General features: G+C 39.2%; 1 protein-coding gene across 1 annotated transcript in view; it reads left to right on the top strand.

Annotated features, from left to right (window-relative positions):
• The window catches only part of LOC128603298 (peripheral-type benzodiazepine receptor-associated protein 1), a 118,152-nt gene extending 95,511 nt beyond the window's left edge, over positions 1-22,641 (top strand). The window contains exons 25-34 of the mRNA XM_053617608.1: positions 22-918; positions 1,572-1,692; positions 7,096-7,235; positions 8,591-8,759; positions 9,960-10,028; positions 11,867-11,920; positions 12,824-12,930; positions 16,283-16,354; positions 17,728-17,847; positions 18,521-22,641. Of these exons, the coding sequence (XP_053473583.1) occupies positions 22-918; positions 1,572-1,692; positions 7,096-7,235; positions 8,591-8,759; positions 9,960-10,028; positions 11,867-11,920; positions 12,824-12,930; positions 16,283-16,354; positions 17,728-17,847; positions 18,521-18,802 (2,031 nt within the window). The 3' untranslated portion in view covers positions 18,803-22,641. The remainder of the gene's footprint in view (positions 1-21; positions 919-1,571; positions 1,693-7,095; positions 7,236-8,590; positions 8,760-9,959; positions 10,029-11,866; positions 11,921-12,823; positions 12,931-16,282; positions 16,355-17,727; positions 17,848-18,520) is intronic.
• The last annotated feature ends 701 nt before the right edge of the window (positions 22,642-23,342 follow it).

Here is a 23,342-nt window from a genome sequence, read left to right as displayed (position 1 = left end):
TCTATATTTTCTCTCTGACCTTCTCCAATGCCAACTTTCCCTACTTGTGTTTCTGTATGTGGCCTGCACACTCAAACACTCTTCCCTTATGTAACTGCTCCATTCCTCATTGTTTTTGGCTGTGGACCCGTCTCTCAGCCAGAGGGGTGGGAGGCTGACAGTGACGAGGAAGTCTTGGAGAGGATCCTGAAACTCCATCCCCAGCTGTTTGGTAATAAACAGCTGTTCAGTATACCTGAGGTGACCGAGGAAGAGGACAATAGCGAATCGGAGCCTCACTCCAGGCCAACTCTAACCAAAGGACGCTTTCCGTGCCAGCCTGCCTCTGGAAAGTGTCAGCCATGTGGGGACAAAGCCAAAATAGCAAGGAACAGAGGGACCACGCAGGTTCAGCTTCGACCTCGCATGAATTACATGAGCATGGTGGACACCACCAACTATGAAGATGATGAAGAGGCGGACCTCGATTCAGAAAGCAGTCTGTATGTGGGTCCCTGCAGCAGGGAGGTGACACCACGACGTTCACATCGGGTAGACAGAGAACGAGACAGACTTCGCAGAGAAGCCCTACTTCGCAGCCACATGTCCTCCCACCTTACCAATTCAGGGGTGACAGCACAAGGGCCGTACATGCTCAGCAGGACAGCTCGCCACGTCAAGACACCTACCGTAGAGATAGATGTTGAGTACGGGACAGATAACGATGATGAGGCATCACAGTCCGACCCTGGAGAGGTTGTGGTGGAGCAGATGAGCTCAGAGTGGTGGGTGGAGGGCGGAAATCATGATTACCACCATGCCTCGTCTCAACGACAGTCCAAACAGGATACACTTAACATCATAGCTTCTGGTCACCACCAATGGGTGTGTTGCATCACTTCTTCTGCAACTGTAGCTCCCCTTGGGATTAACCCACCCTAATGGAGATGGCTGAAACCTTTTGCGGCTCAAAGTGATGGCAAACCCACATTCTTATGGCAGCCCTGACTATTTTAAATAGATTTAATCTGCATCCTTGGCTATGTTAGACTCTTAGTTTCACTCTATCAGTGCAGCAATTAAACATTACATTATGGATCAATCTATGCAAAAGGTTTAGGCCTACACTTTTTCCTCCGTCTCATCCCGTAGTCATCCGTGTCCATAGCGCTGATCCCTGTGTGCTTGGCCTGTGTCTAAAAAAAGCCACATAGTGAGACATCCAGTGTTTGGACCCCTATACATGGTTTACTCCGTTGTAGTGTCCTTGTTGTACCGTTGTCTTCCCAAGGAAACTTGACAAGAAGCTTTGTGTCTTTCAAAGCCTCAGACATTGAGTCTTGTTGAGGTTGATTGGTTAATGAACCTGATGGAAGCATTACCATCCTTTTCACCCCTTATGAAGGCTGTGTGGGCCTGCATGTGTCTGCAGTCAGAACAACCCCAACTGCTGCTTTTGATGTGCTTGAAGCTGTAAGACAGCCTGCCATTGTGTACGTGTAGGCACCTCTGTCGAAATGTGTGTCCTTGTACTGCAGCATGTATGTAGTGCCTGCGAGAGTGTGATATTGTCCGGTGTGAAGTACTAACCATATGTCCATGTGTGTGGCTTGCTTCAGGAGGCTGCCAGTCTAGCGGACTCGGGACCAACCTGGTGCGGCCCCAGAGACAACTCTCCAAAATTAAATCGATCGGAGACCAGATTGCCTAGAGGTGGGACGCTCATAAGTCTTTTTCCTTACAGGGTCTGCCCTCCATAAACTCATCCATCCTTTGAGATGAGGTCTTCATTGTTAGCATATTTGCTTTCTATAAATGTGCTGATTGTTCAAGGTTTGTATCCTGGTTTAAAATTGGATCTTGTCAAGAATCTAAGGCTATAGTAAACCACACTGTTGTATGTGGATCATGATTGTTGCATGTGGGTCTGTTTTTGTTGTGGCAAATTGGTTAGTGTCAGTCTGATGGCCTTTTATTGTAAAAATAGGCAACTCTTGGCTACGCTAAATGACTAAAAAGCATTGTGAAACAAAAAGAATGAAAAAAACTATTTACATGAAACTCTATAATTAATGAATGTTTAAGGGCAGCTCTGCCAAACTCTGTCAAAAAGGTCTAATATAGTGAACTATATAATGTGAATTTAAAACTAAAAGCTTTATATCCTACACACATGACATTTTCATGACCTCAATTTGATGCACGCATCTCCTAGGGCTTCATTCATTTGTGCACCCACACACACACACACACACACACACACACACACACACACAAATCCAAAATATTACCATGCGCTGGATCAAGTGCTATTCAATAAGCTGTCGAATAATGAGGATGGAAGCCGTATCGTTCAATTAAACCAAATTTGCATCGTTTACTGTGTTAGTTACAACTAGAACTATTTGTGCAAGCCAGTTGTTTTCATTGCCAATATGTTGACAATATATTAGTCTCATAATATGAATCCTTTTTTTTCTATTTTAAAATTGCCATTCACTTTTATGTTGTGTCGTCTAACATCAAAATCTTCTGTTCAGGTGAACTACATGCACCCGATTTGCATCATCTGAATTAAGAGCCTGGAAAATTGGTTTAAGCATGTGTGTAGGCGGCCTCTGAATACACAAAACTTTCCACATACAAATATTGACTTACCTTCTTTTTCCTTTTATGTTGCTGACTCTGAATACTGCCTTTTGTCAGTACCTAATTGTAAAAGTAGAAAGAAAAGCTTGTGATAAACCAAAAAACTAATTCTACCAAATTCCATTTTCTTGTTCACCATCACATCCTGCTGCATGGGACATAAATATTGTCTGAAGGCTGCAATTTTTAATGATGAAAAACTTGAAGATGGTTTCTAATGCAGATAATATCCCAGGTTTTTTATGTGTGTAAAAGAGAAAGAGTGGCATTTTAGTAAGGAGTCGATTGTATGTAGATGGTATAAGTAATAGCAATAAAAGTGATGGCAAACCAAGTACAAAACACCAAAAGAAAATGTCTGCAAGTTAGACGTGGTATAAAGAATAAAACCCTCAGAGGTGTGCAGTTATAGGCTTTGCTTCTTACTTCTACATCATTTCTCTCTGAGTAGAAGTGAAGTCAATCTTCTTCCCCTGCTTAACTTCTTGATAAATGTAGAGACATTTAAATTGGCTTATGACCGACCGCAAGTCACACAGATTAATGGTCCATGACCCCACCCTTGAGTAACTCATAGTTTGCATCACCTCCTGCGTCTCTCACTCATTATCTCTCTCTCTTTTTTTTTTTTTTAGATTGTCATTACTCTGACTCGATCACAGGCTTTCTCACAAATACCCTCTTCTTGTTCTTTCTTAATCATTTTTCATTTCACTTTTGGTCTGCTAGTACTGTACTTGCTCACACACTTATGCATGCATGTAAATATTATTTTGTGTTCGGGGGTCCAAACGGTAGTTAGGTTTCAGTTATATTTACATTTAAATAGTTGTTTTAGCACAGAAAAAAGTGCTTAGTTAACTTGGTAAGCAAACTGTCAATAAATTATTCTGAAAATGCCCTAAAATCCATTTAAAAAAAAAAAAACCCACAGGAAACAAATAATAAGCTTGTACTTGGCCCACTAATTTAGCAGTCTGATTAATATTGTGTATTGTAATCCCAAGATTAAAAACAAAAGGTTACTGGTTGACATTATGTACTTGTTATCACTGCATATCATTTGACATTTGCTTATCATATGACATTGTGTGTAAAGATTTCTGATAGTAGACCTATAACCGATATCGCAATACGACAAAGTGTAATACCATCTTCATGCACATCACTGAACCGTGTTGAGCATGACACAAACACACACACACACACACACACACAACTATTACTTTTTTATAACTGTATTACTTTAAAAATGAACATACATGCATTTCATGATCTTAGTCTGCCTTGTCTTTGGACTTTTGCCTTCAGCCTCACACACAGCTGTGTCTCCGCAGTGCCTGACACCGTTACAGAGCATCTATTTAGAGTGCACAATGGCCACAAACATGCCGTGTGTGAGGGAAGTGAAAATGTCCTGTCCTCCGAGCTCCAGCCTCGATCCTGTGTAATGAGAGGCAGCACACTTCATTGCAACCAATAGGTCTTAAATAATGCAGCGTGAACTGATAAGTAGCCTGTAACTCAGACCCGTTTTGAGAGCAGACTGTTACATCTGTTAAACCAGTGAAATTTACACCTAGGCACAACTCTTAGGTGTGTACAGTACTGTGCAAAAGTTTTAGGCACATGCAAAGAAATGCTGTAGAGCAAAGATGCCCTAAAGATAAATGTTTCTACATTTAAAAAAATACTTTAAGAGCAGTAAACAGTAGTAAATGAAACAATATTTCAAGTCAATATTTGATGTGACAAAAAAATAAAAATAGTAGTCTAGAGTAGAATTAGTGCAGTTTTATAAGGAAATGAACTGTAGGTCTTATTGAGCATCTTGCAGTACCAGACACGGTTCTTCTGGAGACTTTGACTGTCGCACTTACTTCTTATTTTCGCAGAAAAACCCAGCACCTTCAGTATGTTTTTTGCCTGAAAAGTGGTCCTGTACGTAATCTGCTGCTTTCTTTACTGACAGACAAACATTTTTTCTGTAACATTTCATTCATTATTCATGTGCTAGAAAACTAATGTTTGGGAATCTAAAATGTTTTTTTGTACTGACTCAGTAATGTAGAATTGATCCATCCATCCATCCATCCATCTTCTATACCGCTTATCCTTCCTTCAGGGTCATGGGGAAACCTGGTGCCTATCCCAGGGAGCATCGGGCACAAGGCGGGGTACACCCTGGACAGGGTGCCAATCCATCGCAGGGCACACTCACACACGCATTCACACGCCCATTCATACACTACGGACACTTTGGACATGCCAATCAGCCTACCATGCATGTCTTTGGACTGGGGGAGGAAACCGGAGTACCCGGAGGAAACCCCTGCAGCACGGGGAGAACATGCAAACTCGGCACACACAGGACCACGGTGGGAATCGAACCCCCAATCCTGGAGGTGTGAGGCGAACGTGCTAACCTAAAACCTTTGCACCGTACTGTACATATAAAAGACAAAATATTCTGCAAGAAGATACACTTACTGCTAATAACGCATAATAACAGGATAATGACAAAAAATATTGTTTGTATTAAGTGCAAACAGCCGATCATTTTAGCAGATGCTATTTACTCTTAGGTTTGCACACCACTAGTCAAGGGTTTAGATAATTGTTGTGATCTATATATCATGAGATTATTTCGAGAAGTTTAGATCATTTGATAATTATTCAGCATTTTAATCCACTAATTATAGTTCACGCTTAACATGATTGTTACTGTAATATCATTTGCATGGCTCCATTTGGGTTTCATATGAAAAATGATTTCTTATGAATCCTAAAATAATAATAATATGTGTTATGTAAATAGTTATGTTATGTTATGTGGTATGTTAATAGTTAGTAAATGAATCACATGTAAATGAATCATACGTAAATGAATCACATGAAAATGTATCACTTGAATATGAATCACATGAAAATGAATCGCATGTAAATGAATCATACGTAAATGAATCACATAAAAATTAAAAAAAAAAAAAAAAATTTTTTTTAAATAATAATATGTTTTAGGTGTTTGTGCTAAGAATAGTAACAGACATTACCGAACATGTATAGAGAGTGTCACAAAAGTCTGCATACATACTGTAGGGGACTATGTAAGCCGGCTCCACGTCGGTCATGTCTTCGTCAGTGGACGTTCGGGGATGTCCGCTTCTCGGTCGGTCCGCAACACTTCCAGTCTTTTTGAATTTGTTGATAAGTTTGGTAACAGTGTCGTGTGTAACGCGCTCACCATGTTTCCTGTTAAAGTCCAACGCAACCTTGCGACAGCTTCCCGATGCAGCCATGAGCACGCTTTCAGTACGTTCTTCTTTTGTCAAAGGCGTTCTTAAAGTCTATCTGAATAAATATGTATATAATGTAAACTAAGTATGAAAAATTCTGTAAGACACTTTGCTAAAAAGGGTTCATTTCCCCTGATAATGTATTGACACTTTTGGGACACCCTCGTCTCATTTTGATGCTGCCATGGGAACTGTTGCCATGGAATGATCTAGATGAATAAAGAAATTTAGATTTGGAAACGCAGTGCTGGTTAAATGTCAAGAAGGAAACAGATGAACCTTATGAAGTAAAAAAGGTTGAAAATGATGTCCAAGACCACATAGCCTCCTGTTCATACTGGTGTAATTGTTGATTCATTTGGAGAGGATTCCTCAGTCTGTGTATATAGTATGATGTATTGGATGCACCAGTGTGACCAACTAGCTAGTGTTCAAACTCAGTGATTAACCGATTGCAGCAAATATTAACTTTTGAAGTTGTTTGAATTTGTTTTTGGGATATTTTGAATGAAAAAGTTATGATCATTGTAGAGTACATTACATTTGCAGCATTTGGTAGACCCCCTTATCCAGTGCGATTTACATTCATCGCATTTATACAATTGAGCAGCTGAGGGTTAAGGGCCACGCTGTAGGGCCCAGCAGTGGCAGCTTGGAGGTAGTGGGATTTGAACTCACAACCATCCAATTAGAAGTCCAACATCTTAACAACTGAGCTACCACTGCCCTTTTTACAATAACCATGGTAGGACAGTTAAGAGTTCCTGTTTCAGCTTCTTATCCCTTTCCATCAATGAATCACTGTTATAGAGACCTATATCCTGATGACATGTTGACCTACTGCACATATGATCCCTCCCACCAAAAGCTTTGGTCATCAGTACTGAGTCAAACGCTGTTAATGGATTGACCTCAGAGGAAAGGGGGCGTGTGCGTGTTCATTTGTAAGGATCATAAGTGCACGTTCCACAAGCGGTTCATGAAGGCTCAGTGGGTTTTACTGTGATTGTCTCATTTAACCCTTTGACTGCACCATTAGGAGCTTGAGTGTGAAATTGACAATCTTGGCATATACACAATTTCAGCACATGGATACAGGCGGCGTGTCTAACTCAGAGTTTGTGTGTGTGTGTGTGTGTGTGTGTGTGTGTGTGTGTGTGTGTGTGTACAGATGTTGCCGAGCCAAGGCCAATCGGTGACAGTGAAGTACGGATTTTCGTTGCCCTCTTCCCATACGATCCTTCAACAATGTCACCCAATCGCGATGCAGCAGAGGAGGAGCTTCCCTTCAGGGAGGGACAGATCATTAAGGTACAGAATGTTCTGGAAAACTCCAGCCTTGTTGTATCTTCAGGAACTGACCCACAAGGATTTGTTGTTTCTTTTGCACCCTTCTGCTGCTACTTTCAAAGTGGCTCACTCTTTTTCCATAGATGTTCAGTCAGTTTGCAGTCAGTGGTGTTGCAATTACAGTGCAGTTTTACTCACACAGGGACTCTTTAAAGTAATTTCCCAACACATCTGAGGTAATTGTGTTGTTTACCTACTGTCATTACACTTTTCAGTCCATATAGGACTTTGTTTAGTTTTTTTGATTGTTGAAGCCAAAAATGTTTGATTTTTCTTTGTTTTTTTGTGCTTTTTTGCGGAAAACTACTTGAATTGGCAAAATTACAATTGCTTGAAATTGTTTTGCATGGTCTTTCCCAGCGATGTTTGTTGGTAAATGATCGAAGAAGGTGAATCAAAGAGGGCTTTGGCTGGATGCGCATTGTGATGACGTCACATGACGTGTCTTGGATGAAATCTGCGGTAATTTTGAAAAATTGCGGGGTTTGCTTGATTTTGCATAAAATTCTGCGATTGCAAAAATTGCGAAATCCTGGAGGGACTGACTTGTACACTGTTCGTGCTAGGAAGTTTAATGCATAACCTCACATAACCTCACTAGCGTACATCTAAAGTTACATCCGAGTATCATGAGGCCGGTCTAGCTTCAGCTTTCTCTTAGGGTTGCATTCAGAGTTGAGTTAAGCACGGAGTGAGGGTTTAATACCAAAGTTTCAAAATCGGTATTCAGACCTCAGACATAACTATAGCTGTTCTGACGGATACGTGAGAGTTATGCAGAGTGGGCGGAGTTTGCCAAAAAACAGAGGCGTGTCTCATTTATTCATGATTCAAAGTCCAGCACCACTGTCTGACAGTTTTATGTAGCTATATATCACACTGATTTTCATGTTTTGGGCTGTAAATACAAAATTTTAATATAACACTATTCATTAATTAATAATTAAAAGTCCCTTTATAGTCCACAAAAAGGATTTTTGTCATACAGAGAACATCGGAAGAGACCGCTAATTTCAAGGGCTGAATTTTACACTTAAAGTGAGCTGTGATAGTAGCAGATGAGTGTTTGGTGAGCTCCTTCATATCACAGATACGTTTTTTGTTTTTTTGTTTGTTTGTTTTTTTACAAGAGAATGCATTGACTTAAGCAGGTGCATAACTCATTTCTGAATACACATAACCTTTTTTTTTAAGTTGCCAACTCTCAGTAGATCACTTATAGAAAAGATTATTTGAGACTTTTTATATAACATTTTTGTTGTTGTTGTTGTTTGTTTTTTTTCTCCCCTTTTTACTGTTCTTGCTCCTCTGGGTAGGTCTACGGTGATAAGGACGCAGATGGGTTTTACCGGGGCGAGTCAGGTGGCCGTCACGGTTATGTGCCCTGTAACATGGTCTCTGAGATTCAGGTGGACGATGAGGAGACCAGAGATCAGCTGCTACAGCAGGGCTTCCTGTCCACTGAGACTTCTATAGAGAAGATGGGTACGTTTTCCTGTCAGTTATTCTTGAATTCTCAACACGTCAGCACCTGCTACATTTTCTCAGTCAATCAATATTGATGCAGTTCGGGAGCCATGATGGTTTATCAGTAATCTACAAGTTGGCAGATTTGTTGCTTGATCTTGTTGTTTGTACACCGTGATAGGAATTAGAACATCTTGTAGATCAGTCATGTAGAACTACAGGAAATAGATTTCAGCTGATTTTGTTCTTAGGAAGAGATTTATTTATTCTATTCTTCAGAAGAGATTTTTCATATCGATTGTCAGTATGACTTTCTAAATTCTATCATTTAAAAAAAGTTTATTATTAGTTTATTATTACATGTGTACAGGGACCTTCATTTGACTTCATTTGTCAAACTGAAAGACTTTGAACATTTAACAAGGAACCAAAAATATAAGGGCCTGTTAAGTTATAATCTGCAAATTCTTGCAGTTTCTAGAGGAAGGGGCAGAGTGTGTAGGTAGAGGGACATTTCCAATTTGTATTTGAATTTATTGTATGGCCTTTAAAATAAAAAACTATATGTATTTATTTAGTACTACTGACTTTACTTTTAAAAAAAATGCCTGGATTTTGTATGCCTGTGGCACCTCATCATATAAGATGAATTAAGACATCCAGATTTCTGAAAGCCAATCATCTGGGTCTCCAAAAATAACACCCCAGGAAGTGTGAATGTCTGATGTTTAAGGTCTATTTATGCACCTTGTCATGGCTTTGGTATTATATGTTGCTGCGTGTGCTTTTCTTTCTGAAACATTCATGATCACATTTGTGCTTCTCACTCACAATAGCGCAAAGAAGTGCCAAAAAAACGCTTCAGTGTTTTTGGTGGTGTTGTTATTGATGTTGCTGCTCGGTCATCATGGTAGAGTTTCAGCCGTGACCCGGAAAAGGAGCCATGCTAAATCTACAGCAGCTGAGATTTCCCATTTCCCAGAATGCTCTCTGGTAGCAATGGGTTAACTCTTTCCAGCTCACAGTAGCCTCCCTGGCTGGCTCTACTCCTGATGCAGTTCTGTTTGGTCAATGTCATCACGCAACTGTTGTTGTTGTTGTTGTTGTTGTTGTTGTTGTTGTTTTTCCTGCTTTATATCAAGCTTCATTCTCGTTTTCTGTCTGCTTGTTGTCTGGGTTCATTTTCAAACCGCATTCTCCTGTTCGACCTCCATAAAGGCGCACGCTCACTCGCTCAGCTTCCGCACCGTCCGGCTCCACCACCCAAACCTAGACGCTCCAAGAAAGGTGTGTCTCTGCGACTCTTCGCTGTCCCCCCTCTCCATCTTCTTCTGACCATCTCACTTGATTTTTATTTATTTATTTTATTTTGTCCTTCAGACATCTCCTTTTGTAAAGAAGCAGAATTAATCTGCAATGCCTGAATTCTAACTCTAACCAAAGGGAAAATCCTTAGAGATATAACTTAGATGTTTTCACAAATAATGACACACTGCATACAGTCTTAAGTAAGGAATAAAACACAACAAGGTGTGCAGTTATAGGAAGATAATCAAACACGGTTGCGGGATGCAACCCGATATAAAACAGAGTTACTGTTACCATCTAGAAGTTGATTATTATTTTATAACAATATGTCCCGGAGTGTTTTATTCCTCTTACACCACAGCAATTTGTCAACAATTACAAATTTTTATTTATTAAGAATGATGTCATACTTTTTATTCATTTATAGTTACATTTAATGCTGTGGAACGTTTGTGAAACAAGTTAGTTCCAGTTATCTCTTATGTTACAGCAGATAGAAATAGTTGTTTCCTCACCAGCTTCTCTTTTTTCCTCTCTCCTGAAGATAATTAGACAAAAAAGCAGATTGTCATGTAACTGAGAAACCAGACAGTCCTCGATCCTGAAGAATTCCCCATATTGCAAAACTTCAAGTTACAACTTTACCTTTGACTGTTAGAAAGTTCTGACACTGGAGACTCCTTCCAAATTCGAAATAAACATATCGTCCCAGAAAACAACAGTCAGAATCCTTTTTTTTTTTTTAATTAAAGTGGCGCATCCACGATAGATGTCCCTGTGCATTAGTTCTTACCCCAAAACAATCACATTAATATAAGCTAGGAGATTGCCTTGTAGCCAGAACTAATATCAGACCTGCCTGAGAATTAGTCAACACCTTGTGACCAATCAGGATCGAGAATTCAGCAGTTCTGCGGTATAATTCTGGATAGATTATAGGGCCAGTTTCTGTCAGGTCAGATGAAACCGATGAAGCATTATTAGCATCCTTGATCAAAATGGGCAAAATGATTGTAATAAATAATCTTTATACATGATTCAAACGTTGCATTCAAACAGCTGGAAAAAGAAACACAGCTGTACTTGTGTTTCCATAAACAAAATCATTCTCATAAGAACCTTTATTAAAATAATGATTATATGGGAATATGATTGAGAAAAATATTGCAAAGAAATGCAAACATTGTATTTATTTATTTATTATTATTATGATTATTTTTTAAATCATTATTATTATTTTTTTAAGTTGCTCTCAGTTTCAAGACAATTACGTCTGACCATTTCATATTTTCTTGGGCTATAAATATAAAGTTTGTCATCCATCCATCATCCAACAGGAAAAATCTAATACTGTTGATCAGCTTGAAATCCATGATCCCGCCAAAATTACTGGCAATAATTGGCAAAAATTTTGAAACCGTGTTTGATCCGTTCAGGTTGTCTTGTTTTCATGAAGGGTGCCAATAATGCTGCATATTCTAAGCTAGGAAAAGGTTTAAGAATGATATTTTATACAGAACTGTTATCACATTTCATAACCACAATCGTTTACAAACTCTCTCATCTCTCCGTTCCAGTGCTGCATGTATCATTGTGTGTGTGTGTGTGTGTGTGTGTGTGTGTGTGTGTGTGTGTGTGTGTGTGTGTGTGTGCGTGCGTGTGCACTCCTGGTACTTTACTAATCATTTTTATCCATTTTATTTCCGTTTAAGGTGGATTTGTTCACCCTGTGTCCTAACCCACACTTTTCTTGAGTTAAGCTAATAAAGGCTCAAGCAGATGAACTCTAACGCTCCATATTTCTTCCTCTTCCTCAGTGGAATCTACAGGAGTTTTGGAGGACAGTTCTAACACTGAGTCCTCCAACCAAGGTGTGCAGTCTCCCTCTCAGTCTGTTTCCAAGGTTTTTTTTTGTCTTTTCTCAGCAGCAGAGAGAGATGGGAGTGAATATTAATCAGACTTTTTTAGCATTTGTGAAGCGCTCTAACTGCATGATCTTCATATGTGTCTTTATACTGTACGTGCATGTTGTTTATCTTTAGATTTTATTGTCTGGTCTTCTTTCTGCTTCAACGTTACTGACATAAGCGTTGCATGGTACGCAGATGCATTGAGTGAAGAGGAATTAGCATGCTATCATACCATATTATTTTAATCATCTTCCAGTCATGAATTTATCATTTTAAAACAACAGTTCTCAGTTCCAGTTCTGAGGAAAGTGTGCAATGTTGTTTTGCTACGTTTTTATCTTTTTGTGTTCACAAATGAGTGCTATTACTTCATAAAATATAAGAGCCAATAAAATCTCAGTATGCAAATTCAGCCCGTCAACACTGGTTTGCCAAGAGGTCTGTATGATGGGGGCAGTTCTGATTTGCGTATTCATAGAATCTGGATTTAAGTGTAAACATTTAGGCATGATTCGATGTCTTGTGCTTTTTCCCATGATTTTTTTAAAATTGAATAATATATTGCTGCTTTCTCCTTTACCACTATCAGCTTGTGAAAAAGTTGCCATGCGATCACTGGAGCTGGAACTGAGAACGTTTGTCTTCTGTTTTTATAACTTGAATGTTTTCCGCCACGTGTCTGTCTATCACAGTGGTCGTCACTTTCATGTAAAATTCTGTATACGGCATGTATTCATTTATACAATTTGTTTTCCATCCTGTAGGCTTGTTTTCCATCCGTGTGCTGCCAGTACCTGTTTATCATGTATGAAACAGTATGGCATGTATTGATACCTGGCTACGTTACTGCTTTTTGATTAACAGATAATGCACGACACTCAACCATTGCCATGGGAAACCCTGTGCCTCGCAGGATGGTGGCCATCTTTGATTACGACCCAAGAGAAAGCTCCCCTAATGCTGACATAGAGGTAACTTTACTGTGCAATCAAGTCCTTCTGTGGAAGTTCATATTTACGAGTTGGGAAGTCGTAATTACGACGTCAGGTGTGTTCAAGTCGCTTTGGTCTGAGATGCCGTTGTACCTTCTCTTAATTACCTACAAAAATTCTACAGCAAGGTTTTTTTAAACTCTACTTCTAGAAAATTGAGAACAAAGAATGCGAATGAGCTGTGTTTTGCTTTTTTATGTTTTTAATCAATTTATGAAGCCACTGTAAACTTTATCGTTACATATTATATCGTCATTGTAGAGTTGTGCTCAAAAATTTACATACCCCTTGCAGAATCTGCAAAATGTTAAAAATTTAAAAATAATAATTATTATAATAATAAGAGGAATCATTAAAATTGCATTTAGTTTTTTTTATTTAGTCCAGCAATGAATAAGCTATTTCACATAACAGATGTTTACATATAGTCCAAAAGACACAATAATAACTGAATTTACACAAACAGATGTTTACATGTTATTATTTTCTCTTCTGGGAAGTATGTAAATATCATATGTAGTTTCTGAAGCTCAGTACTAAATGAAAAAAATAAGATCTTTAAACAAAATAATAACAATTTACACATCCTGTTCAAAAGTTTACACCCCCCTGAGTCTTAAAGTACCGTGTTACCTTCTTGAGCATCAGTGAATGTTTGCACCTTTTGTAATAGTCGTGTACGAGTCCCTCAGTTGTCCTCAGTGTGAAAAGACATCATATAGCTGTTGGAAAGGGGTCAAATATGCAGAAGATGCTGGAAAAGGGAAGAATGTGCAGGAACTGGAGGATTTTTCTGAAGAACAGTGGGCAGTTTAACTGCTCAGAACAAACAAGGGACTCATGAACAACTCTCACAAAACATAAAAACAGTCATTGATCATCCAGGTAACAACACACAGTGTTAAGAATCAAGCGTATGTAAACTTTTGAACTGGTTCATTTGTGTAAATTCAGTTATTACAGTTATGTCATATGGACTATATGTAAACATCTGTTATGTGAAATATCTTATTCATGGCAGAACTAAATAAAAAACAAAATGCAATTTTAATGATTCCTCTTATTATTATTATTTTTTTTATTATTAACATTTTGCAGATCCTGCGATGGGTATGTAAATTTATGAGCACAACTGTATAATGCTATCGTATTTTGTACAGCCAATTAGCTTGTTTTATTGTAAATAAAAAAGCCTGAGGATAACTTACCGCATATACCAAACATATACTAACTGAAATCAGCTTCTGAGACGAGTAAATATTCCATTTTAATAAACTGACCTTCAACTACAGACATTGCATCCATTGATTCTTACTGACACGCTCCCAACTGGGAAAACTCGTAATTACGACTTTGTAGTGGCATTCGTGTGCATTCAACTCCTAAATACGATCGTTCCAACACGACTTGAACACACCATTACACCATATTCACACTCAATCTTTACTTGCATAGGATCTCATTTATCCATCTTTTAGTTAGTCATGTGTAAATGTTTCATAGGCTACAGTGAGCTAAAATTCCTGCCTAATTTATAAAAGTTTTGATGTTTTTCGTCCTACACATGTGCGTATGTTGATAAATACCAATATCCCATAAAGTGCATAATGTGTTTGAACTTCAGCTGTTTTTGCATTTAGTGATGCCCACAAAATTTCCATAAAAGACACGGCTCACAGAGAGCTGAAAGCACAAATCACCAAACAGGTGGGAAAATACAAGTAAAAAAAAAGGAATTTCTCAGAGGCAGAAGGGGAAGTTATTTTTAGTCACATCCACACCAAGCACGTCACACAGGGAAACTGCTGTGTTGAATTGTTTTAAGTGTTTTTGTGACCGAGAAGTCATTCACACCGACATGCTCTCACGCACCAATGCGCCCTCCGCAGTACCGTGTTGCAAAACAGGATAGCATGTGACATAAGGAAACCTGATGTATTGGAGAAGTAGCCTCATGATGGCACGCAGCACAGTAGGGAATACACACTGATCGGCCATAACATTAAAACCACCTACATAATATTGTGTAGGTCCTCATTGTGCTGCCGAAACATCTCTGACCCGTCGAGGCATGGACTCCACAAGACCTCCGAAGGTGTGCTGTGGTATCTGACACCAAGACGTTAGCAGCAGATCCTTTAAGTCCTGTAAGTTGCGAGATGGGACCTCTATGGATCGGACTTGTTTGTCCAACACATCCCACAGATGCTCGATCGTCTAGCCGTCACAATTTGGCACTTGTCAAAGTCGTTCACATCCTTACACCTTCTTCCAACACATCAACTTTGAGAATGGACTTTTCACTTGCTGCTTAATATGTCCCACCCTTTGACAGGTGCCATTGTAACGATGTAATCAGTGTTATTAACGTCATCTTTCCACGGTTTTAATGTTATGGCTGATCGGTGTACAGCTCACTGTTGGATGAGACATGCCAGATCGGTCACTTCTCTCTCTTTGGAACATACCCGTATCAAGAAATTCAAGCACAGACAACATGATCTTATGCCATTCCTGTACATATCCACGTTTTGTCAGTCAAATTAGTGCTGGATCTAAAGTGTTGCACAGCGTTGAAAGAAGACGCCATGGCAAGCAGAACTGATTTAAACACCAGCTCCATACCAATCTGTAAATATCACTTCCCTCCTAAATGCAGTATTTAGAATTGAAATGAATAACCTATGTAAACAGATCAGCCAAAGTTTACATTAGTGAGCCTCCAAACACTTAAATTGACAGTAATTAGGGCTTTTCACAAATTAAATAGTTAAGCCCGAGTCAGTCTAAACCCCGGGTAAACAGAATCCTGGGTTATCTTGTTTCATGTTTCATACTGCTCATACTTTACCCGAGGTTAACAGTGAATCCTGGGTATTCGTAATCTGATGTTTCACACTACATTCCTAAAAAAACATTCCTGGGTTGATGTTCTTATTTGCATGCGATATGAGGCACACGCTGTTCAACTTCAGATTGGGTGTCTGTTGCGACGCATTCAGCCGTAACATTCGAACACTGCATCGTTTCACGCTGTACACATTTGCCGGTGCGAACCCTGCTACGGAGCAGGGTTTCATAACCCCAGGTAAAAAGCGATGCTGACCCCACTTCTAAATTACAAGTGTAAAACATTCCTCTACCCGGAGTTAAAAGTGACGATAACCCGAGGTTACGCGCAGTGTGAAAAGTCCTGTTTAGAATGAACTAACAGGATTTTCATAAATACCAAATTACAAAAGAATTTGTTCGTGTCCAGTTATATAAATGCGTCCCATTGCGCTGTTAGCACACAGAGTCACGTAAATGCTCCTTTTCTTGCCTTCTACAGGCTGAGCTGACTTTTAACGCTGGAGACATCATCTATGTGTTTGGAGACATGGATGACGATGGCTTCTTTTACGTGAGTAGTCAACTTTAGAGTGGAGGAAGCTAATATCTGTGATTCATGAAGCCTTTAGGACTGAGTGACAACTGTGATCTAAAAGGTTACATTGGTGTCCACTCTTTTTTTTCTTCTGTATTAAAGTAGAACTGAGCTCAAACCTGTACTTTTTTTAAGGGTGAGAATTCTTGGATTACTGATTCAGATGATATAGGTGGGTGTACGAGTCAGATTTGTTACCTTACCATCACATTTACCACAGAGAGTTCTGTATCAGTATTAATGCATAACACTGGTTTAGAGAGAGTTTCATATGAACTGGGTTAATGATGAGTTCCACGGCTGTGTAATGATGATCATGTCTGATTTTAGTGGATGACGTGGTACCTGATAATGGTTAGCCACAAAAATTGTATGCTCAGCTGTCAAGCTAGCCAATGGCCATTGTTGGGTATTTATTTTACCAGGTTTGACTACTGATAAATAAACGGCTGAGAATATAACATTGCAAATCAAGACTTAGATAGAAGATAGAAGTTGGGGGCAATGGTGACTTAACGGTTAAGGCTCTGGGTTACTGATCGGAAGGTCGGGGGTTCAAGCCCCAGCACTGCCAAGCTGTCACTTTTGGGCCCTTGAGCAACACCCTTAACCCTCTCTGCTCCAGGGGTGCTGCATCATGGCTGACCCTGTGCTCTGACCCCAACTTCCTGACATGCTGGGGCATGCGAAGAAAAGAATTTCACTGTACTGTAATGTATATGTGACCAATAAAGACTCATTAAGTTGCAACTGTGAGCTAGTTTACTTAGCTAACTAACCAGCTGTTTAGGATGTTAACTAACCAGCTGTTTAGGATGTCAAGGGAAAATGAGGATGCTTCTATTTTGCATAATCATGCATATACAAATTCAAATTGAATTTGTCACACACACAACCATACACAGCAAGCCATATAGTGAAATGTTTTTTATGACTTCATTTTTTATGGCATAAAATAGAATTTACATAGAGTCGGAAAAGGGGATTTATTTTTAATTATTAAAATATAAAAATGGTTGGCAGCAACAGTCTGACTATAATTGTTATAAAGTACAGACATGTCCAGCTGTTTTGTGCAATAGAATGCTGTGCAAGAGTAAGCTGAGGTAGGTGTATTGAAATTGCCCACATTATATAATAAATAAATTCATAAATCATATTCATTTCATTCATATTCATAAAAACACATGGTCAATTCTTGGGCAATTAAAAAACATTTATTTTGTTATTCTTATTTATATCTAGAATGTTCAGGGGTGCAGGTCCCTTTAAGACCTGTAAGGTTGACTTTCTGAACTTTCTGATGGGACTTTCTAAAGTTTTCTGATGTGTTATTCTTGCCACTTTAGGGGGATTTAAATGGACAGAAAGGGCTGGTACCTTCCAACTTCCTTCAGGCTTTTCCCGAGAGCGGGGATGACTCAGCAGAACCCGAGCACACTCTAGCCAGCAGCCGGAGAGACTCACAGGTAGGAGTGTGTGTGTGTGTTTGTGTGTATGCGTGCCAAAACAGTTTGTTGCCATGATGTGCATGTGACTGCGCGCAAATCACACAGCATTACGTGATAACTATGTTGTTTTTTTTCTACACAACCTCACAGCACAGGAAACTACACAACAGCATGCTGTTCTCCATTCTATACCATCTTAACAGTTATTCTTTTCTTGGTGTACACATCACATCTTGTCTGTTCTGCCTGTCCATATATGTGCATGTGCATGGCTTAGTTGTTTTTCTGTTTTGTGTGTGTTTATTCTTGCATGTTGGCGTGCAGAGGCCCAGGCGGGGTGTGCACTTTAAACAGTAAGCAGTAAGTCTCATACTGACCCCGTCTTTGGTTTCCCTTTTACCCACAATTCTCCCACACATTACGCTTGTGCTCCTTCCCCACTTAAAGCCCCAAGACCATGACCCCAGTAACTTGTTTAACATGCATTCTTTCTCCTTGACCTCAATTCCATTTGAGTGGGAGTGACCTGAGCTACAAAATCACCTTCATCTTTGTGTACTGAAATGAGTGTTAAAAACATCTTTATTCCACAAGTCCAGCGGCTTTGTCTTCTAATCATTTCAGCCATCGGAAATGTGTGAATGAATGAAAATCCCTCTTCTAATGACACATCCGTCTTTTTGCCTAAAAGGTGAGTCACGCTGCGTCTGTAGACCAGACGGAGCCCCTAAAGTCAAGTCCTCCAGACGAGCCCCAGACTGAACCCAATTCTCAACCTGAATCGCTCCTTCCAAACCAGCAGCCTGAGCACCACCCGGGTCCTTCTCCATTATCAGGCCATCCTCTTCCTGTCCTCCATCCCCCAGGGGACCATGCTGTCACCAACACCTCTCCACCTGGCAAAAAGAAAAAAGGTTTCTTCTCTAAAGGGAAGAAGCTCTTCAAGAAGCTGGGCTCCAGCAAGAAGGAATAAAAGCTAAAGACTGTTACATTGACTAATTCGCTGATTGCACTTTCTCCATGTTGATGTTAATTCGTCTGCATGTATTTGTGATTTCATGGGTAGATTTAGGGTAGGACACAGACGTCACACTCTGTGACCGATTGGTGCTTGCTTTTTTTTTTTTTTTTTTTTTTTTTAATTCTCTGGTTTGTTTTGTCTCCTTTTGCCACCATGATAAAGGTGTGTTCTTCTTCCTTAGCTTCACAGTACAACTTCTGACTTGTAAAAAAACAAAACAAAAAAAAAATCACATCTTTATCAAACTAGTAAATACACAGAATATTCTGAAAGCTATGACTCACCAGTGGGTGATGTCAAATTCTAAACAAACACCGAACCAACAATGCTGGCTTTGTTTTAAAGTTAAAATAGTTGTAATATAACGTCAGGATTTAACTTTACAGCCCTGGTTTACTAAGATGCACTAATTTAGATGTGTAGCAAATTAATGTGTACAAGTAGTCAGTGATTTACACAGTATAATTGTGTGAATTACATCAAAGTACAGAGAGGAAACAGTATACGTTTTGTGTGCGCTAAATGCGTGCACTAAATGTTTCTAGTATGTGCGGAGAGTTCAAGTTTAATGTCAGCTAACACAAACCAGTGAGATTTAAAAAAAAAAAAAAAAAAAAAAAAGCTCAAAACAGGCTTCCACAAATTTAACACATGCCCTTCATGTGTATTAATTTGCGCAAACAAACCGTGTCCCTGAACTGACATTCAGGTTTAGTAAATCGCATTGCAGGTACAAAATGAACGGATTTGCATTGACTTCTCCCTGTATTTTGCGCCTCTAGATAACAATGCCTCAAATTGCATAATCATTAAACCAAAAACATGGAACGAACGAGACATGCTACTTTTCTCGTGTCTAAGCAGCAACCCTTCATACTTAGACAGGTTTATACTCATTGTCTATCACACAGTCCCATATCATTTTCTGATATTGACCACATGATAAATCGTTATCAGAAAGACGTAAAAAGCTCGCCCGTGTCATCTTCCGAGTCTGAAGAGATAAGCAGCTCAGAATAGAAGTCTAGAATAGAGCGGTCATCTCGTAATTACTGTGACGCCAATGAATGCACTATAAGACTACAGGTAGTGACTTAAAACGATCCTTTTTTGCTCCCCGAGTTGAATCGTCATGTTGTCATGGTGAAAACATCAGATCAGTTTAGATTAGATGAGGTGGATGTGGGTTTTTTTGTTTTGTTTGTGCTTTCAGCCTTTAAGGTTGTCTCATTGCTGTTCGTGTATTATATGGCAATAAGGTTAAATCCTGTTGTATGCAGGTGTGCATTATGTAATATTTCTGTCACAATTTCTCTCGAAAGATTCACATTACAGTGGGGAAAGAGTAGAATTTGTTCAGCTGCTGTGTGTACTAAACAAGTACGTTCCTTCAGTGTATAAGGACAAACTTCTGGAGGTTTCCTCTGGTCTGTCTTTGCCTCGCTCATGGGACTCAAGTAGCACCAAAAGGCTTGTGTGTGTGTGCGTAAAAGAGGGAAATTCATCATTCGTGCATGTGTGGGCTGAAAATTAGTATGAAAACACATTCACGGTATACAGAGTGACTCCTGTCCGATATGCTGTAGTTATTTAGCTCTGCTTTGAGGACTAACTATGTGTAAAGCATAAGTATGATGTTCATCTGTCATGAAGGGTTTTCATTGTACGATTTTTGGCCAGTTTTTGCTGTCGCAGGCTATAATATCACACACATACAAGAATTCTTCAGTCGTGACTTAAAAATGGTGGACTTCGAATGGATAATGGGATCAATTCAGTACCACTGCAACCAAAGACAGCAACTGTCAGAATTTTTTTTTAAATTAAAATCTCAACGTGTGACCTGTTCTGTAATGTTCATCTAAACAACACAGGACAGACAGCTACGAATACGGTAGCGGCAAAATATGACGAAATATAAACAAAAATCCTGACTTGCTCACATTAATTAATCTAAAGTTACACGTCTAGGCCCTCGTACAGTGAGTTGCAGCTCTAACAGACAGGCAAAAATCCTTATGACCTCAAGTTCACGTTGAAGAATGTATTCATTTACTCATAACATCACTACTGTTATAACGAGGGCTTGTTCCTGTTTATACAATGATTTTCTGTACGAGCCCAGGTTGTGCTGATTAATAACCTAAACAGGACACAGTAGTTCTCAGTAATCATGATATAATCTGACACAGAGAGCATGCTATTATACAGTCTGTTATAGATTTCAGCCAAGGTTTCTGTTGGATCAGCTCATACAGCATGACATACAGTGTAATATTAAAAAGATGCTGAAATCTCGCAGTGTAAAACTGGCTTAACTGGCGGTGTATCAGGTGAACACGGTGGCTGTTCCAAACCAGAACATCACACACTCTTGCCAAACCTTTTGGTGCTCTTTGTGTTACTATGGCAGTAGGGAGCTGATGAGAGAGCGGGGTCCAAGCACCAGATACTCTATAGACCAGAAGTCCAGGTCTAGGATTCTGCTCAAGTTCACTTTGGTTCTGTGCTGAACCAGTAGATATATTTTAATTAAATGCTGACTGTGTTAATCTTAAAATATTTAAAAACAGCAGCCCTGATGGAGGCACTGTACTGTACAGTCAAACTATTTCTCTCTCCGTAGCCTGTAGGTAACTCTAGGCAAGCAATGATCCCTAAGCTGTACTATAGTCCTAAAACTTGCTTTTCAACCAGCTACTGTAGTTCGCAGGCTTGCACCACATTGATCCCAGTGCTTTCGCTAGCGCTAAGCTACTCTCTGCTAATCTGCACCCACAGCTAGACCACAGTAACTTACTAGCCTTACAAGACCTTGTTTAGTCTTACTACGATGTTTACTTTTACTGTACTTCTACTGACTGCATGCATGAAGGTGTCGCACCCAGACACGGCCTTATTTATCGATATTTAAGTATTTATAATATTACCTTGCATTTCTTTACTTCTACAATGTATTTGTAGGATGTTTTTTTAAAAAACTGGCTACAGTGGAGGCCAAGCTGGAAGATATCAGCTGATACTTTGGTGTGTGTACAGTGATGATGTACAGTGTTCAGGTCAACGGTTTGCACTTTGTGATTTTGACGTACGGTATTTTCAAACAGTACGAGAAGCTTTATTCTCACGTCAGTCTCTCAGAATTTCTGCAAGTGTCACACGGAGAACAGGAACCTGTTTTGTAAATCTGAGGTTTTGTAATCAATTTTTGAAACTTGTAAATAGTTCTTTTTTCACAATTTTCTTTTTCCACAATTTTCTTTTTCTTTTTTTTTTTCCTCTTTATTTTGCATGTTGAAGCAGGTTTTGGCGTGATGACTAGTAAGATCACTATTGCGCATTGAAGGAGGAAATTGTCATTTAGGCTGACCTTTTTACAGAAATAAAATCTATTTTTACAGAAAAATCTTATGTTTTGTGGTGATTTTGTGCGTGGAAAAATATGGAAAGGTTTTTAGTTCAATGATACTTTCTGTAAAAACATAGTGTATGCATGTAGACAAAGCTAAAAATACAACAGACAACAAAGAGTGTTTTTTTTTTTCAGTTTTATTAATGAAAAGGAAAAGTGAAATCAGATACAACAATGTTGCACACTTAAACGTTATGTCCAGAACAAATCAGACATGTTAGCAACAACTAGCTTGGCTTTGTTTCTTCATATGCAGCAGCTCATGTGGCCTAAAATTTACACAGTGAGCTATGCACAGTCTTATGAAACAAAGCCAGTTCCTCTTTTTCTCTGTCCACCATGTTGAGTCGTTAAAGTGTGAGAACGTTCTCCCAGTAGCCAACAGTACACTCATCCATAAAGTAGGAAACACTACACTGTGGCGAGGGGTTTAGTAGTGCTTTCTACTTTATGGATGACTGCACTGTACTTCCCAAGCGCAGCCGTCTCCAGGTCCTCCGTTCATCAGTTGCACCTGTAGAGTTAGTGGTTAAGGCTCCCCTCCCCCTTAACATACACAGGCACATACACACAAACAGTCTTCCAGCTCTTTTACAGCTGTCTGCGTAAACCACACCCAAACTGTTACTCTTGAATTAATGTGACGTCTTGACGTCATATATAAAAAAATATTTGCAAACAGTTTTGACTTTTTGGTCATGTCTCAGTACTTGTATGTTTATTCACAGAATTTTCAGACCTCTATTTAAGACAGCAACAAACAAACAAACAAACAAAAAATAATTAGTCAAAACTTAATTGTTTGCAAAGTTCCACATAAAGTTCTTTTCAACCTACGAACAGATTCGCTAACTGAAACCAACAACATCTTGTTAAACGTTGAAAACTTTATTTTTAATTAACTGTTCTCTAAATTAAAGACTGGTTACAATTTTTGAAGAGTAACCTGTTACTTCTTTCTTTTACTCCACGCTATGCTAACTCGAGCATGGCGGCCATCTTTATCGGAGTGAGTAAGCTGTTTCTAGCAAACCAACATAACATATTGAAAGTTAACTATTTTTTTTTTACAGGATACGT

Source organism: Ictalurus furcatus, chromosome 28, assembly GCF_023375685.1.
Source record: "Ictalurus furcatus strain D&B chromosome 28, Billie_1.0, whole genome shotgun sequence".
Lineage (NCBI taxonomy): Eukaryota > Metazoa > Chordata > Actinopteri > Siluriformes > Ictaluridae > Ictalurus > Ictalurus furcatus.
The sequence above is the reverse complement of the archived record's forward strand: the minus strand, read 5'-3'. Positions and strand labels throughout refer to the sequence as shown.